Here is an 18,089-nt window from a genome sequence, read left to right on the forward strand (position 1 = left end):
TCATTGCACATCACCGGAGTCTTCCACAAGCTGCTAGCTTGACAGCTTTGAGTACTAACAATAGCCATGTTTATGTACATATAATAATTTTGGGGGAGTGGCTTTGGAGGGAGGCCTGAACGGACTGTCAGTGCTGACTTGGCGACTTTCTCACTAGATTTAGGGACTTTTGGAGCTAGTCAGCAGCTAGTGCTGCTACAGTAGCTACTCTCATTGGAAAAGAGTTGGCAACACTGGTCTGAATTTTTCGGTTGGATAATTTTTTTAATCTAGCTTGCTCTTGCTAGTTTTTTAAGATCACCAAACCTAGCTTTAATCTGCTGATTATTTTCTTGATTAATCGGGTAGACTCAAAAATGCCACAAAATAGTAAAAAAAAAAGTCCAAAAGCCCAAGGTGATGTTGTGGAACAGTCCAAAACCTTAAAATATTCAGTTTACTATCAAATATGACAAATAAATGCAGCCAATTCTCATAATTGAGTAGCTGGAACAGAGAGATGTTTGTCAGTTTTGCTTGAAAAATGACTTAAAATAGTTTACGATTATTTTCTGTTCATTGATTGATCAACTAATTGTTTCAGCTCCAAACACGTTCTATGTTCAGATGTATAGAAGAGCTATGTTAAAGAGGACCTATTATGCTTTTGTGAATTTAAAAGGTCTGAAAAGTTACAAAGCCCAAAGTCCACTTCAAATGGAGTTACTCTCCCCCACAGAAACACTGCTCCTGAACTGCCTGAAACACCTTGATTGAAGTCTCGCCCTTTTTTCCGTAACGTGGTGATATCACCAAGTATACATTTACATAATACCTGCCTAGCGGCTAGTTTGGTATGCCTTCGAACAAGGCTAGTTAGAGCGGAGCTGGAGCAGCGTCTGAAGAGTTTGGTTCGGTGGACCAATCATAACAGAGTGGGCCAGCTGACCAATCAGAGCAGACTGGGCTTTTCGGGAGGGGGAGGAGATCAAACAGAGCGTTTCAGACAGACGGTGAAAAAAATGCTGCAGCACAGCTGGTATGAGAAAAGTAAAGCGTTTTTTGAACATAAAGCATGTAAACATGTAAATTGAAAATGAGTATTAAAAGGTCCTCTTTAAGGCTGCACAGCACTGATCAAATACTCATGTCAGTTTTAATTAGACGTTTGTCTCTCTGCTACAAAATCATACACGTGTATAATGTATGTCTAATGAAAACTGACAGAAGCGATGAATCAGTAGTATAGTGTTACAGTGTGCTGTCCATCATATGGGATTGCACTGTTCTTTCCACTGCCTTCGCATTAATGCTACATTTTCCACATATGTTGGACCACATAAATGTAAACGTCTGAAGTGTGCGTGCCATTCAGACGTTATAAAATCCTTTTTTTTTCTGGTGTTATGTATCTAATAAACCAGAGTACATGAAAAGTCTTGACAGAAAAAGATTACCGACATCATTTCTGGCGTTGTGTGCAGCTCAAGTCACAATAGAGTCCGACACAAAGGAAACAATGCCTCCGGAGGGAATTCTGCCCACAGAAAGCCTCACTTTTGAAGTCTTTCAACACAAAATGGAGCTTGGGGGTGATACATTGTACAAGTAAAGCCTATTTGCTGTTGCCACTTTTCCTCAACTTCTGCACAGACACGAAGCAGCGTGTGAACTGATGGCTGTAATCAGTTTCCATAATGGGGCGTGCACGCCACCGCAGCCTGTGTTTCACTCAGGATATATGGCCGTAATGTGGTGTTTGGTTCTGGGAATGGCCCTCTGCAGCCTCATAATAATCAATCATACTGTGTGCTTCATATCATAGTTGATCAATAATGATTTCTGATCCCGTCTGCAGCCACAGTATTCCTGGAGTTCTGGAAAAGGAGGAGGGCAGAGCTGACTTATGATTGGGATCTCATCGATTGGGAGGAGGAAGAGGTATGTCAGCAATGTCCTCAAATGGATCGTTTCACTACCTCACAATTTTACTTCATGCAGCGCGTCTTCTAAACTTGACACTGATTATATGATGTATAAAATGAAGAAGAAGTTCAATAGTTCAAGCTGTGTGTTGTGAAACAGGAGGAGCTGAGGCCTCAGTTTGAAGCCAAGTACTCCAGGAAGGAGATAGTCAACCCCATCTCTGGCAAGCCCGAGCCTTTCCAGCCCTTCTCAGACAAACTCAGCCGGCTCATGGTGTCTGTGTCCGGAATATTCTTCATGGTAAACCCTTTGATATTTCAATAATCTCCCCTACTGGGATTCAGCCTCACAATGAGATCACCGTTACTGTATGTTGTTTGCCACCTTTTGGAGCGTTTATGATGTGGCATAACATCTCCCCCTGCTGGTTGAAAACCATATTTGAGAGGAAACAGTGACCTTTATGATGGCCTGATTTCTCCTGATTACATTTAAATGATGAGTGTTTTGTTTACCTGAATAGTTAATTGTTTCTCAGTCAATACGTTTTCCTTTTTATGCTGCACTGTTTTTAGGGCTGCAGGATTATGATAATGATAATCACAATTATTTTGATCAATATTGATATACCGATTATTCATTGATTTTAGCGACAACATATTTTTATTTGACTTTCATAATAGAATAAACAGAGCACTGTTTTCACTTCCATGCTGTGATACATCACTGTTAATGTACAAATTAGGGCTGCACGATGTTGGATGTTGTTTTTTTCTGCTATATACAGTATATTGCAATATGAAAATTCACCCTACCCCTTTGTTAGCTACATTTTAAAGTTAAATGCGTCAATCTGGGTGCACTTTGAAAGCAAAATTAGTTTTTATTTATATCAATTTTATGCTCTTAATTTAACACATTGGTTGTATAGATAATATCTATACCCAAAAGTGAAGCCAAAACATCTCGATCACCGGCTGGTGGCTGACTTTAGGAAGCGCTTGATTTGATATGCTGCAACGTTTTCTATGAGCACAACACGCATTTTAAACTTCAATATCGCAGGCGATCATGTTCATTTAATTGTGGGAAGCCAAAATTGTGTCGAGATTAATATTCCATTAATTGTGCAGCCCTAACTGTTGTTCATTATAAACTGAAGAATTCATCACACACATGCATATAACATCCTTTTCTCTCCATCGTCTCTGCTCAGATATCCCTCGTCCTGACCGCCGTGTTTGCCGTGGTGGTTTTCCGTGTCTTCACAATGGAGAAGTTTGCTGGAGTCGAGTGGGATTTTGTGAAGAAGAACTGGCAGTTCGCCACCTCTGGCACCGGCGTCTGCATCAACTTCGTGATCATCATGTCTCTCAACGTGGTGGGTGTCTGGACACGCGTCATCTGGCACGTTTACATTATTCTGTCCAGCAAATGCTTCATGAAACATTTGCTTAGAACTTTGTTCCAGGAAATATCACATCCTCAGCTAGAAAGACTGTCTGTTTTTTTCTGTTTGCCTCTCTTTTTCATGATCATTATTACCTTTTCCCTGTTGATGCTTACGAGTGCTATCATCTTGTCAGGTGTATGAAAAGGTGGCCTATCTGCTGACAAATCTAGGTGAGCGTTGTCCACATACTGCATGCATTTACACCTTCATTATCTCTTGCTTCTCAGATGGTTGGCAAGCATTTACTTTCTCCCTTGTCCACCCCAAACGATCTCTGTCTCCCCCCCCCTCAGAGCATCCACGGACCGACTCTGAGTGGGAGAACAGCTTTTCTCTAAAGATGTTCCTGTTCCAGTTTGTGAATTTGAACAGCTCCACGTTTTACATCGCCTTCTTTCTGGGAAGGTAGGCCGGCTGCCATGAACTCTGCAGTTCCTGTTTACAGTAAATTTAATGAGCGATTGTGCAAAGATGTTTTGTTTCAAGCTCTCCTGTCATGACTTCTGCCAAGACTCCTTCCCTTCCTCTCCTCACTGTAGAGATATTTTTTGGACCTAATATTTCAGCATTTACAGAAACTGCCTTGACTAGAAATGTAACCAAGCTGTGGTTTATCACGGACAGGTTTCACAATTATTTGGGCCATAGAACATTTTCCAAGGAACCCCTCTTAATTGTACATAGATTACTACTCTTAGATGCCACTAAGTTTTGTATTTTAAAACTTTTCAACCTAAAAAACATCAGACCTGTTTTATAGTGATGAACAGAAACACATTTCAATTTGAATCATGTTAAGATAAGATGAGATGAGATAATCCTTTATTAGTCCCACAGCAGGAAAATTAGCAATGTTATTGAATGTTAAAGGAACAATGTGTAACATTTAGGGGGATCTATTAGCAGAATGTTTTCTTTAGTGTATAATCACCTTTATATCTACTTAGGGAGCAGGTCCTCTTCACGTTTCACTGTTTCTACAGTAGCCCAGGACGGACAAACCAAACATAACGTTACTCTCTCTCTCTCTCTCTCTCTCTCTCTCTCTCTCTCTCTCTCTCTCTCTCTCTCTCTCTCGCTTCACCACTCACTTCCCACGTGCACACAAACACACTACCACTACTTACTGGCTCTACTTCAAATAACCTACGCTACTCTTACAAAAACTGGCTCTACGGACGGCCTTTCGCTGTTATGTGTCGGCCACCGTAGCTCTCTTACACGCTTGGCACACGAGAGAAGCTTCAGTTGGTTGCAATCACCCTCAGCTCACCGCTAGATACCGCCAGATTGTACACACTGCTCCTTTAATCCCACCTATATACCTTTTAAAGGGACTCTCTGTAAGAATCAGAAATGACATGTTAACAGTGACACCTGTGACCGTTAAGTCATCGACAGTCAGCGTCCTATTGCTTGCGCTCGCACTACCGACACACACGAGACTGAACGTGATTGACAGACATCATGCTGATTAATGTTAGCAACATTAGCAGCTAAAACCACAATATCACTATATTTATCATATACTTGGCAGTAATGTTAGCTTACCAAAAGAAGGTCCCTCCATGAATCAAAGTCCCGGCCGATGTTGATCCTAGTGTTAACTTTTCCTGCTTCAGCCTCCTGACGAACAGGGGAGACACCGTAGTTTTTGGTCTCCTGGGCCGGAGTCGATAACGTTACTCGCTCCAGAGTTAACCCCCGTCACTTCACTCAGCAGCAGGGAAACAAGACACATTTCTGCACAAACTGCAACTTATTGTTACAGTGTTACAGTTAACTGCAACTTATTACTGTGAGTCACAATCATATCAGAGTTTCTATTGGCCCAAAGCTAATGTGGGTGGGAGTAATGGACACAATATGTATGTTTTATTGCTGCAAATGGTCCCCATCTGTAGATACGCACTTTTCAATGATACAGCATAATTTTATAGTTTATAGCAAATTATTTCGCAGACCCTCTGACAGAGTGCCAAGGACCCCTAGGGGTCCCCGGCCCCCACTTTGAGAAACACTGGTTTTCTCAGACACAATTAGCACCTTTAAGTGTCCTGTTTTTCCTGCTCAGACTTTATTAGTTTTTCTCTGATTGAATTTTGCAGCTAATGTTGCCTCTTAATGTGTTCAGGTTTGCTGGCAGGCCTGGAAAATACAATAAACTCTTTAATCGATGGAGACTGGAGGAGGTGAGTGCAATTAGACATCAACATAAGTGGGCTGAGTATCGCCTTCTGTTTTAGGATATATTTAGAATCGTCACGCAATTCATCTTTTCTAATGATCCGCCTCTATACTGTATGTGAACTATTAATCTCCAACATAATTACTGGGATTTTGAGTTTTAATGATCAAAAAACAGAATGGGATGAAGTGTGTCCCAGGATTCGCTCACAGCTTTGAATTATCTGGCATGAAATGTGGATGTTACAGTTGTAAATATATTGTTCTCAGTGTCACCCGAGTGGCTGTTTGATCGATCTGTGCCTGCAAATGGGATTCATCATGTTCTTCAAACAAATCTGGAACAACTTCATGGAGCTCGGTTATCCGTGAGTAATACTTCATTATAGTCATGTGGTTCTTTCTCTATGAGCCATTAGGAATGCCACATTAAATCCTTAATGCTGTAAATTCAAGTGATTGGCAGTTTACAAACCTTATGTAATTTTTGTGTAGTTTTTTTCAGCTCATTAGCATATGAAAAGGCTTTTCTCCTGCAGAAACACATCAAATCCTCTTGTGTGCGGCTTAGTAAAAGGCTTCCTGCAGTGCTCAGTGAATTGTCAGAAATAATTGCTTTGAGTTGACAGTTAGCTACTTGCTACACTTTCAGTTTGCTGCAGAACTGGTGGTCTCGTAGGAAGATGAAGAAAAGAGGCGGCGGAGGGCCGAATGTGGAGAATAAAGCCCAGCTTCCACAGTGGGACAAAGACTGGAACCTGCAGCCGATGAACGCCCATGGACTGGTGGACGAATACCTTGAAATGGGTAAAACTTTACGCTCTTTTTGAGTGTCTGAAGAGGGAAGGAAAGAATTCAAAGTATGTTGAGACGGACATCCTCTCTTTCCTCTTCAGTTCTCCAGTTTGGCTTCACCACCATCTTTGTCGCGGCGTTTCCGCTGGCTCCTCTCCTCGCTCTGCTCAACAACATCATTGAGATTCGTCTTGACGCCTACAAGTTCGTCACTCAGTGGAGGAGACCCATGCCTGCCCGAGCCACTGACATAGGTCAATGTGATCTCTGACTGCCCCCACACCTCCTCTGTGTCTCTCACACTGTTGTATTTTTAGATCACTGCCACGTTGTCCAACATTAAAACACTGTGGTAACCAAACATTTTGGCTCCTATGGAGATAGATATGTTCCCATATCCTCTGCGTCTGTACCGCCATATGCTGCCCGTTGCCTCCCAGCAGCCCATCTCCCCATATGGTTACAAACAACACCCTCCAACCGCCGTATAATATATGACCAAATGCTTCTCGTGGCATGTTGCCCTGTAATTAAAGGAACAATCCACCCTGTAATATTTAGAAATTCTTCAGCTGTAATGAAAACATTATGTTTCAGTGGCACAGAATCAAAGAGAAAAGCTTCTTTGTAGGTTGAAGCTGTCGTTGACGGATCATACAGAGACTAATCTAGCGCAGAAAAGGCAGAGAGATGATTATTCTTCACTGACAGTACAGTAGCGTTCATCGAAGTTATTGTAATGCAGCCAAAAAAACATGCAGTACTTTGAGTAACAGTTCACAAACCATTTGTTTATATATAATATTGTTTATATATATAAACAAGATGTTCTTGCACCACATCTGGAGGCTGTTGAAACACATTTTGGTAAATTATTAACTGAAGAGAAGTAAATTAAGCATGATGAAGGAAAGCGAGCATATCAAGAAAGCAAAATTACAGTCTTCCTTTACACTTCATAAAGTAGTGAAACATGTTTAATCTCCTCTGGTTTGGCTGTCAGGTATCTGGCATGGGATTCTCGAGGGTATCGGCGTGCTGGCAGTCATCACCAACGCCTTCGTCATCGCCATCACCTCAGACTACATCCCTCGCTTTGTCTACGCCTTCAAATATGGCCCGTGTGTGGACAAGGGACGCCACCATGAGGATGAGTAAGCACTAATGTGTAAGCCTTAGATTAGGGCTGTCAATCAACTAAAATATTTAATCGTGATTAATCACACATTTTTTATCTGTTCAAAAGAGATTTGTCAAGAATTTGATACTCTTATCAAAATGGGAGTGGGAAAATATGCTTGCTTTATGCAAATGTATGTATATATTTATTATTGGAAATCAATGAACAACACAAAACAATGACAAATATTGTCCAGAAACCCTCACAGGTACTGCATTTAGCATAAAACATATGCTGTAACATGGCAAACTGCAGCCCAACAGGCAACAGTGTGCTGACTTGACTATGACTTGCCCCAAAACTGCATGTGATTATCATAAAGTGGGCATGTCTGTAAAGGGGAGACTTGTGGGTACCCATAGAACCCATTTTCATTCACATATCTTGAGGTCAGAGGTCAAGGGACCCCTTTGAAAATGGCCATGCCAGATTTTGAAGCGTTATTTATGTCCTTCCCGACTAGTATCACGTGGTCGGTACCTGGATTCCTTAGGTTTTCTACTTTCACATGATACCAGTATCTTCAGTATGTTCTTCTGGCATTCAAACTGAGCTACAACTGCCGAAAGATCGTTAATGCGTTAAAGAAATTAGTGCCGTTAAAATGAATTTGTGTTAACGAGTTATTATCTCATTAACTTTGACAGCCCTACTTTAGATATTCATCTGGCAGAGTGGCTGGCAGTGTTGTGGTGTGATAGCTTCCCCTCTCCTTCCTCAGGTGTTTGCGAGGCTACATGAACAGCAGCCTGTCTGTGTCTGAGTACAGGGAGAAGAACAGCAGCCAGCTTATGTACTGCAGGTACAGAGACTACAGAGCGCCGCCCTGGAGCTCAGTGCCGTACGAATTCACCCTGCAGTTCTGGCACGTCTTGGCCGCCAGGCTGGCCTTCATCATCGTCTTTGAGGTCAGTCAGCTTTTCTTTTGTCTTTTGTGTGTTCACCAGCTAAAACTGAAACCCCTTGTGTCTTCTCAAGTCTGTGAAACTCCAGAATGTTTTGTAAATTTATACGTTTTTTTTACTTTTTGTGCTGTTATTGTTAAGTGAAAACCTCACAAGCACTAATTTAAGTGATTTAATGCTTTAATTGAATCTTGCTGCTACAGTAGATTGAGGAATTTCACTAAAAAAAAACACAAAATAAATCCCAAATTACATGGTGGTCATGATCATGGTCATGGTCCAGCTAAAAAAAAAGGCAACATGTTTCTTCTTCTTTCCTTGAAAACTTGACAAGATTTCCCCCTGACAACGCTGCCTTGTGCAATGATTTGTGTAGTGAGAAGAACTGGCATAACATGCACCTATAAAACATTACAGGGTACATAACGTGCTTTATTGTCGTGCAATCTTTGCATTCTTGTTGAATTGTGCAGACATTACTGGCAACTAAAGCGTAGATCTGTGGAACTCATAAATGTTTAACGCCCTCCTCAGCACCTGGTGTACGGGATCAAGTCCTTCATAGCGTACCTCATTCCGGACATGCCGAAGGGTCTCTGCGATCGTATGAGGAGGGAAAAGTACCTGATGCAGGAGATGATGTACGAAGCGGAGCTGGAGCACCTGCAGAAGGAGAGGAAGAAGAACGGACGGCGTTATCACCACGAGTGGCCTTAGCTTTTATCCCCTGCGTCTCCACTACAGCCCTAAACTCACAGGCACAACCTCTCCCGGCCTGCTTATTGATGTGTTTTAGCTTTGAGACTCTAGCTTCACTCGGCTGATTCTGTACACCAAAGACACCCTCTTCTTCAGTAACCAGATCTTCCCACGAACCTGTCTGGCTTCAGGCTCTGAACCTGACCTCTCCCTCGCCATCTGTTCCCGCGTCCAGTGTCGGCGGTGCTCTTGGTTTGTGGCTCTGACCCTCTCCTCCCTGCCCTGCCCCGTCCCGGCCCCTCACCTGGCTTCATCCAGCAGGTTTGCCCTTGGGTCTGTGTGGCTGTGTCATGGCTTCACTGGAGAAAACCTGTGCAATTGTAATGTTTACTATGCAGATCAAGGGCTGCAGATCACCACTGTTCACTTCCGGCACCCATCCTGCACTCTCTTTGTGTGGCAGCTAGCACTCCGCTTTGACTCCGCTTAGTACAGCTCGCAGCATGGCCGCGTTTTTCCCCCTGTGAGCATCAGCAGCAGAGCCGCCGCTCTGCCTGGTTATATGTGACAGAGCTACTGTGGCACTTAGCGTTTCTTGTTGCAAAAGAGATTCTGGTGATGTCGCTACCAAATACAATGGACACTGTTCTTGCAAAGCGACTGTACATTGCCCTTGAAGCATGCTGATTAATATTTGCGGCAAGAAAAAAATAAACAAAAAAAGCATTCATCGTGGAGGATGTGAACATCCAGTCAGTTCATCTGACAAAGAATTCTCTCTGACATTATATAAAGTGCATGGTAATATTGTTTTGTATCTTTTTGATAGACAAAGTCCCCGTCTTGATGCCTGGTTCACGTGTGTCTGTACTCGGTGTGAGCTGTGTGTTAATCTCTGTCTGTGATACTGCTGAGCTTGACTGTCTTGAGTTGAGGAAATGTGAACTTTTTGATTGTGCCTACAGTTGTGCGTGTGCACCACAATTGTATCAGCAACATCACGTGTGCCTGTTTGTGCTGCACGTGCTTTTTACAAGTGCAAGAAGAAATATTCTCTCTTGTCGTTCTGTTGTATGATCTTCTGTAAACTCTCTGAACTCTCCTGTAAGGATTTGTTTTGGATGTGAGTCACACCGCAGTACCTACTCGGGTCTCAGCTAATGGCTCTGAAACACGCTATACGTTGTAATGCGACTCCCGTCATGAACAATGTATAGACTCAAGCATGCCGGAGCCGCAAATCTGCTCTTCTGTTCTGCGCTCGCAGCCTGTTTTTCATTTGTTGTTGGAAGCCGTGAAGCGTAATTGAAACTTGGATCGCTTGGACATACCTGTGGCTTGGATTCTCAGCTTGCAAAGAACATCCATCCACTGTTCCTCACTCACACAAACACACCCAACTTGCTTCAGCACACGGTCCGATGCGGTTTCGGCTGCTTCCTGATTTTTACTGATGTGAAACTGAGAAATTAGGTTTTGTTAAATGCGGAGTCGTGACCTTTTATTGTGGTCAGTTCTGATGTCATGAAGCAGCATGTTTATGGGAACTCAGGAAAACAGGCAGCATGAGCGACGCATCCATCTGTGAGGCTGAGTCAGAATCATTTCCTGTTTCATTCATGTTGAGATGGAGAGTTGTGGAGTGAACAGCATTAATGAAGGGATTGTATTTTGTAAGAAATGAGAACTTTAAAGAGGACCTATTGTGTTTAACCCCTTTCCTTTAGTGTGTTATATAGTTTTTTTGTGCATGTAAAAGGTTTGCAAAGTTACAAAGTCCACACCAAAGGGAGTTACTGGCCCCCACAGAAACACTGCTCCTGAACTGCCTGAATGCCTTGCTTGACGCCCCTCCTTTTCTTCCGTAACGTGGTGATGTCACCAAGTAACCAACACAGTCTCACGGCAGTTTGTGAAATAGCCACAAAATGTTATCTACTTGAGTCGTGTACATAGACACAAATTTCCCTTCTTTTTTTTTGACACTCAGCACGACTTTCAACAACGTATTTTTCATGTATTTTTCAGTAACACGTGACGCACATGTCAAATTCCGCTCCAGTCTTTTCATAAAACTACTTAGTTAGGTTTAGGAAAAGATCGTGGTTTGGGTTAAAATAACTCCAGAAGTACCGTAACTTAAGTACGGAAGTTATGTGACAAATAAACAGGAGCTCAACAGAGCGTTCCAGACATAGGGTGAAAAGAGGTGCTGCAGCACAGCTGGTATGAGAAAAGTAAAGCTTTTAGGTTTTAGTAGAAACCTAAAATACAAGTATGAAACTGAAAATGAGCACAATAGGTCCTCTTTAACGTTGGTCCAAGAGCTTCAGTACAGGTCATGTTGATCATATGATGGTAAATAAGATTTAGTGAACATGAAAGTTACACAAATCTAACAACTGAAGATAAAGAATATCACTATCCCGAATGCATCGCACAACACTGAAACACTTATTTATTATTTTACAAGAATTGTACATCATTTGAATTTATTTATTGTTGCTGTATATACATCTTATGATGTACGTAATGTTTTTATACTTTTAATTTTGTGCTATCAGTATGAGTTCACCCGTTTTCACCCTCAGACAAACAAACAAAGTAACGTCCACATTTCTCAGGTGTCCTCTGAATGTTTTATATTTTCTAAGATGCAATCAAAGGTGTCCTGCTTTTTAAGATATATATTTTTTGCACTGCAGTGCATTTGCATGACTCTTAATGCACACTTACAGTTAAAAGCATGTTTGATTTTTCTTTGCATAGTCACAGTATTTTAGAGCAGATCCGAAATCGCACAGCTCGTAATGGAGACATATGATGCAGGTCGTTGGTTAAGAAGTAAATGATGCTTTCAGGTCGTAGTGTTCAATCCATTGATCATCATTTCATTTACATGAGAGAGATATTTGCTTTTAAATCTCATTCCTACACTTAGAAAACTAGTCCAGGTTTTCAGAATATCTTCCCTGCTATGTGAACAAAATCTATGCATGTTATCCTTGAGTTTGAAGCGATGCAGATGTAAATGTTCTAGTACATTTGTACTGTAGAGTATGCATGACCTAACACCTGCTCTGAGCAGAGCTAACTCCTGTAAAGTTGTTAACAGCGTCTTAAACATATCACCGTCCTTTTTCAGTGTTGATCCTTTTTGGAGGTCTGGACAAACATTATGCTTCCTGATGTGGCAGAGTTTTAAACTAAAAGAGTATTTTCTAAATAAAAGCTTGGACTCCAGACAGATTTATATTAGGGCTGCACAATTATTTGAAATTTTATCGAAATCACAATATGGCCTACTGCCATTTTCAAATCGCAGGATGAGGAGGAAATCACAATACTTGTTAAAGATTAAATGTGTCAAAATACCATTTTAGATTAAATATTGTGGTGCTGCAGAGATGTCCTGGCCTACACATCATATTCTACAGACTTAAGAAAACATCTTTGTTTGTACAGATCCCCGCAAAAATCACACCATATGTTTTTCAGTGAAATGAGAATAATGATGTAAAGATTATCATTCCCTCTTATAGCGTAAATCGTACCAGAATTGCAATATCAGTCAAAATAATAAGATATTTTTTCAAAATTGTGCGACCCTAATTTATATAATCTGGACTGAATTTCAAGGAGTCTGATAAAACTAAACTAAACCCCTGAACTTGGATCCTGAGATTTGCTCTGTTTGTGTTTAACCTAATGGGATAGGGGTAATTTTTTTGAATGAATATGGCCTTGGATGTTTCACTTACGCAGCTACTAATCTGTTTCCTGTTATCCTCTCCTCTCCGAGAGCGTCGTTTCACCTTCTCACTAAGACAAATGCTGCACAGTGGTGGAAAGGCTGCCTTCATGCCTTCTTCTGTTGGCGATAGCACAATATGGGTTCTGCATAATAACAAATAATAATGGCATGACCTCGCACATCTCTGAAAATATAGCAGTCTAGGGGGGGATTAAGCTTTCTGTTCCATGCTATGCCTCCTAATAGGATTGTGCTTGAGCAAGTGATGTACTTGACGTGGAAGCACAGTGACGTTCGATTTAACTGTACAATAGGGTGGCATCAGTCGTTACATGAAGTGTATCAATAACATTGTTTACTTCGTTCCTGTTTACATGTAAAAACATTGAAATGTATAAAAATAATGTAACATAAAAAATAATTTGGATATCACTCTTTTTCTGTAATAAATCATGGATTGTATCTTTTAAATCAAATCTGCTCTCTTCATTTGTGTTACTGTGATGATATAAACAACAGACAAACAGCCTCTGGGCCCGGCTGATATCATCTTCATGAAGTTTAACCAAATCTGCTGACGGAACAAACCAGAGCACAGTGGAGCAGAGATTGTTTCCTTTTTTTCCCCCGCTATTATCACAAACCGCAAATCTTCTTTGCCAAACAGTGGTCATATAACATATTGTTAAAAAGATTGTGTTTCTATCACAAACCCACTATTTGAATAATGTAGGACTTTCCCACTATGTTAGGACTGTCTACTGCTGCTCAGCCTTTACTTCTAACTGCTTTTCCGCTCATGTCATGAAATCTAAACACTCCAGAAGAAACACCATATGGTTTACTTTGAGCTCTGATGACAAATGTTAAATACGTTGATTATTTCCTGTATTACTGTTGGATGCCCACACCAAGATATTTCCTTTCACCTCTTTGGCCAACGGACGTCACATACTACCCTAAATAGTTGTGGTTTTGCATTCTCACCACTGTTGAGTCCTATAGCAAGAATATAAGTTCAGATTTAGATTTATTGCATTTCTATCATGTAGTTCTGCCAACCCATATAAAGGGAAGTAGATGTTGTGTTACCGGATTTTTATTTAAGGGAAGTGAAGAAGTGTATCTGTAGTCAAAGTATATGCAAAAATTTTAGAAAAAAAAAATTGAATTTATTAACAGAAATAAGTAAATGGAGGCAAAACACCACAAATCTGCAGCATCACAGCATGCGGTCACCTTCGGGGGCTCTATTAGCAGAAATGTAATATAATATTCATAACTGTATAAGTATGTTTTCATTAGCTTGGAATGAGCCCTTCATATCTATATAGGGAAAAACATTGCTCCATAGTGCTGCAAGTGGTCAAAAAATACCACAGGGTGCCTTTAATAATTTAACATAAAAATAACTGTTGATGTTAGGGAAAAAGGTAGGGCAGCCACATATCTGCTCCCAATAAAAAGAAAGATGCTCTGGTTCAAAGATAAAATGTATTCTCTAGCTCCGTTGGACATAGTTCAGCAGTCGGGGGCTTTCTGCAGGGCACCACAGTTAAACCTGTCAAAACAGAAGCAGCTTTATTCAGATATTGTGCAGAGCAATTTTCCAAAGACATTATTCCAACCACAGCTTCATATATCAGCTATGTTAACCACATTCCCTTTCGTACATATTGCAGACATTAGTTCTTGGTCTCTACGAGCACATTCAGCTGACTGATGTTATTCATACAGCACAGATTTACAGTGCAGGTTAGAAAGATAATCAGGGAGCCCGCTGAGACTGTGGCCATAAATCCAACAGTACCGAGGTGTAAACAGGACAGGAAGCCAAGGATGACCAGCAGGGGACAAAAGAGTCACAATGACGTCCACAAATCATCATCAGCTAGCCAGGTGCAACAAACTGTTTCCAACATTACAGAGGGAGGCATTTACTTTTCCACTACCTGTACTGAATTGGATCCCCCACTTTGATTCAGACGGAAATATCTCAGTGACTATCGGATGGATCGTCATGACATTCATGGTCCCCAGAGGTTGAACCCCGCTGACTTTATTGATCCCTTTTTCCTCTAGCGCCACCATGAGGTTGACATGTGATGTTGTGAGTGAAATGTCTTTACAACTGTTGAATGGATTGTCATGACATTTTGTAGATATTCATGTTTCCCTGACAATTAATTAAAATATTTTTTTTTGATCTCCTGACCATCCATCTAGTGCCACCATCAGGTCAAAATTTTAAGTTGTCCAATACTTTGGTTTATGACTGTGGGCTACCTCTGGGCCTGAGAAGTGAAGCCAATGCTGAAGTGCCTTAAACTTGCATTCTTTCTAATAGCCAGCAGGGGGCGACTCCTCTGGTTGCAAAAAGAAGTCTGATTGTATAGAAGTCTATGAGAAAATGAGCCTACTTCTCACTTAATTTATTACCTCAGTAAACATTGTAAACATGAGTTTATGGTCTCAATCACTAGTTTCAAGTCTTCTTCAATACAGCATGATGTTCATTTAGTAAATTATGGCCCCATTTAGAGTCAAATAGACAATAAAGTAAGGTATGCTTTTGGGCGTGGCTACCTTGTGATTGACAGGTCGCTACCACGGCGTTGTCCGGTCTGGAATTATCCGTGTTTTCATCTTACAACTTTAATCCTTTCACAATGTGTTTTCAGTTTGTGAAAGTTAATGATAACATTTTTGAAAACATCTTATTTAGCATTCGGTTGTACTTAGCTCCACCCTCTCGTGTCATTTCTGATTGTAAAAATACAAGATGGCGACGGCCGAAATGCCAAACTCAAGGCTTCAAAACGGCAGTCCACAAAGCAGTGGGTGACATCACAGTGACTACGTCCACTTATTATATACAGTCTATGGTTTATGACCGAATACCTGCAAACTTATTGACATTCAGCCTTAGCTGTACTTTATATTTAATGTTAGCATGTTAACATACTAAACTAAGATAGTAAACATTACTGCTTAACATCATCTAAAGCACAAAGCACTGCTGTGCCGAATTGAAGCCTCACAGAGCTGCTAGCATGTGTGTAGACTCTTGTCAAGTCTTGTTAAGTTATTATGATTTTTTTTTTTTTTTTAAATGCATCCCTGTTCTCAGGCTGTCAGCGTCAACTGATTGGATTTGAGTCTTTACTGGCTCCTCTGAGGTCCATAAAAGATGAGTTTTAAGTATTTGAACTGACAGCAAATTTAGAAAACCTTGTTCAATTTATACAGAGCAGGAAAAATCTGTTTTCATAACCTGAGCCATTTCAAGCAATAAAAATGTATTAAAATTCTAATAATGTTTTATATAATGCATTTTACACCGCAGCTGGTGAAGGTAACGGTACAGCAGGCATGTTGGTAAAACGTGTAGCTGGGTGAAAGAGGGGTGAGATTCAGATATGAAGCGTGAGTAACAGCAGTGACAGATGAGTTGACCTCAGTAAAGCCTCCTGAAGCAGCAGCCTCTGATTACTTTGCAGAGCTGAATGGATGATGGAACTGACACCAGTACAGAGGGTCAAGGCAAAAAACTGAATCTTTAATCATCTTAAATCATTCTACACAAGCTAGACATGATGGAACTGTAATTATCATCACCATCATTGCTGTTATTGTTAGTAATAGTCTAATGAATGGTAGGCCTACATGTGTGCTGGTGGAATTGATACTATAGGAAGAATTAAAGGGTAACTTCAGTATTTTTCACCCTGGGATGACGCTGTAGACGGCAGCTGCTCATGGGCTGCAATATGGTGCTATTGGGGCAAGCTGACACCATCATTTACATACACTAAAAGTGCTTGTTTTTGCAATGATAGGCTCTGATTGTTATTATAAGTGTCTGATATTATGGAAAGTGTCTCGCTCAAGAAGTCTCGTTCTGAAATCTGGCGAGGTGACGTGTAGACAACGGTGAAATAGTGGAATACATCCATGGCGGAAACGCGAGTGCCAGCCGGGCAGTTTGTTGTGTTGGAGTACAAAAAGCGTAGATTAGTGTTATCTAAAAGATTTTCAATTTCATGGGTGGATATTTAGATGATTTCGACAATATGTATGAGGTCTTTGAATTCGTATTTATTTGAGCCACAGTACACAGATATTCAGATTTCACAACGACACTTCTCCTTGAACAGGATTTGGACACAATAGCAAACAGACCGGATCAAGGAGAAAGGTAAAAAAAAAAAAATGTTTTATTTCTATGTAGGGTCCTTTCCATAATGTTGTCAGACACTTATAATGACAATCTGAGCCAGTCAGTGGCAAAAACAAGCACTTTTAGTGAATGTAACGTTATATTAACGCTGCTCACAGCCCTCACTGCTCGTTTCCAAGCGTTATCCATCAATACTGGACCAATTTCAAAGTTGTTGTCCCCATTAGTCATTTAAACACAAACACATGGGAAAATAGGGTCCAGGTTGAAAAATACAGAAGTTACCCTTTAAGCAATTATGTAACGTGCCTAATTTACGTACATCTGTGCTTTTGTAAACCAGAAAGATCTTATTTTTTGTCATTTTATTGTAAAATGTCGGACGCAATCAGCGCCAATAAAGTGCAGGCTGCTTCAGATTAAACACCTGCAAGTTGATCTACCATCTTGTCCACACATGCAAAAATGTGATATTGCATCTGCTTGGCCACCTGAACACACGTGTCCTGCTGTTTGTGCTCTGCCGTGCAGATTAATCTGTAAATAGATTAAGCCGCTTTTTGTGTTTACACAAATCTAGTTTGTTAGTCCAGGTGCTGGCAGTGCTGGAGAAAACCTGCTAGTTCACTGTTATAAGAGCGCTGACGCTAACAGCCACAAGGCTGTGTGTGACAATGAATCATTGACTTTGTTTGGTCATCAGCATCCTCAGTTTAAATGACAAATTGAGTAGAAATCTGCTGAAAACCTAAACCTGGAAACCACCCCTTAGAACTCAGATGAGCCATGAGCTGGTGAGCCAGGGAACTTGAAATCATTAAACAACAACAGACGTGGAAAAGGTTGCACATTTTGCACAGGAGGAATTTATTTTTATATTAGAGCAAACAACATAATGCAAAACAGTATGATGAGCAGAGTGAGGAGGCTGAGGAACAAACAGAGAGCTATCCCCTTAAAGTATAAGCAAACACTGTTTTTTATATTTATTTGAAGACAATTCTGCATATAGTTATAGTCAGTGTGTAAAA

General features: G+C 40.8%; 1 protein-coding gene across 3 annotated transcripts in view; it reads left to right on the forward strand.

Annotated features, from left to right (window-relative positions):
• The window catches only part of ano3 (anoctamin 3), a 44,159-nt gene extending 31,696 nt beyond the window's left edge, over positions 1-12,463 (forward strand). For 2 of the 3 annotated variants that reach the window (XM_037768176.1, XM_037768175.1), the window contains exons 14-25: positions 1,838-1,920; positions 2,065-2,205; positions 3,122-3,286; positions 3,492-3,528; positions 3,652-3,763; positions 5,493-5,550; positions 5,816-5,913; positions 6,198-6,352; positions 6,442-6,594; positions 7,344-7,494; positions 8,242-8,428; positions 8,960-9,142. In XM_037768176.1, coding sequence (XP_037624104.1) covers positions 1,838-1,920; positions 2,065-2,205; positions 3,122-3,286; positions 3,492-3,528; positions 3,652-3,763; positions 5,493-5,550; positions 5,816-5,913; positions 6,198-6,352; positions 6,442-6,594; positions 7,344-7,494; positions 8,242-8,428; positions 8,960-9,142 — 1,523 coding nt within the window. Of the gene's footprint in view, positions 1-1,837; positions 1,921-2,064; positions 2,206-3,121; positions 3,287-3,491; positions 3,529-3,651; positions 3,764-5,492; positions 5,551-5,815; positions 5,914-6,197; positions 6,353-6,441; positions 6,595-7,343; positions 7,495-8,241; positions 8,429-8,959 lie in introns of all 3 variants that reach the window. The other variant, XM_037768174.1, reaches the window with a different exon arrangement.
• Positions 12,464-18,089: the final 5,626 nt, after the last annotated feature.

Source organism: Sebastes umbrosus, chromosome 4 (assembly GCF_015220745.1).
Source record: "Sebastes umbrosus isolate fSebUmb1 chromosome 4, fSebUmb1.pri, whole genome shotgun sequence".
NCBI lineage: Eukaryota > Metazoa > Chordata > Actinopteri > Perciformes > Sebastidae > Sebastes > Sebastes umbrosus.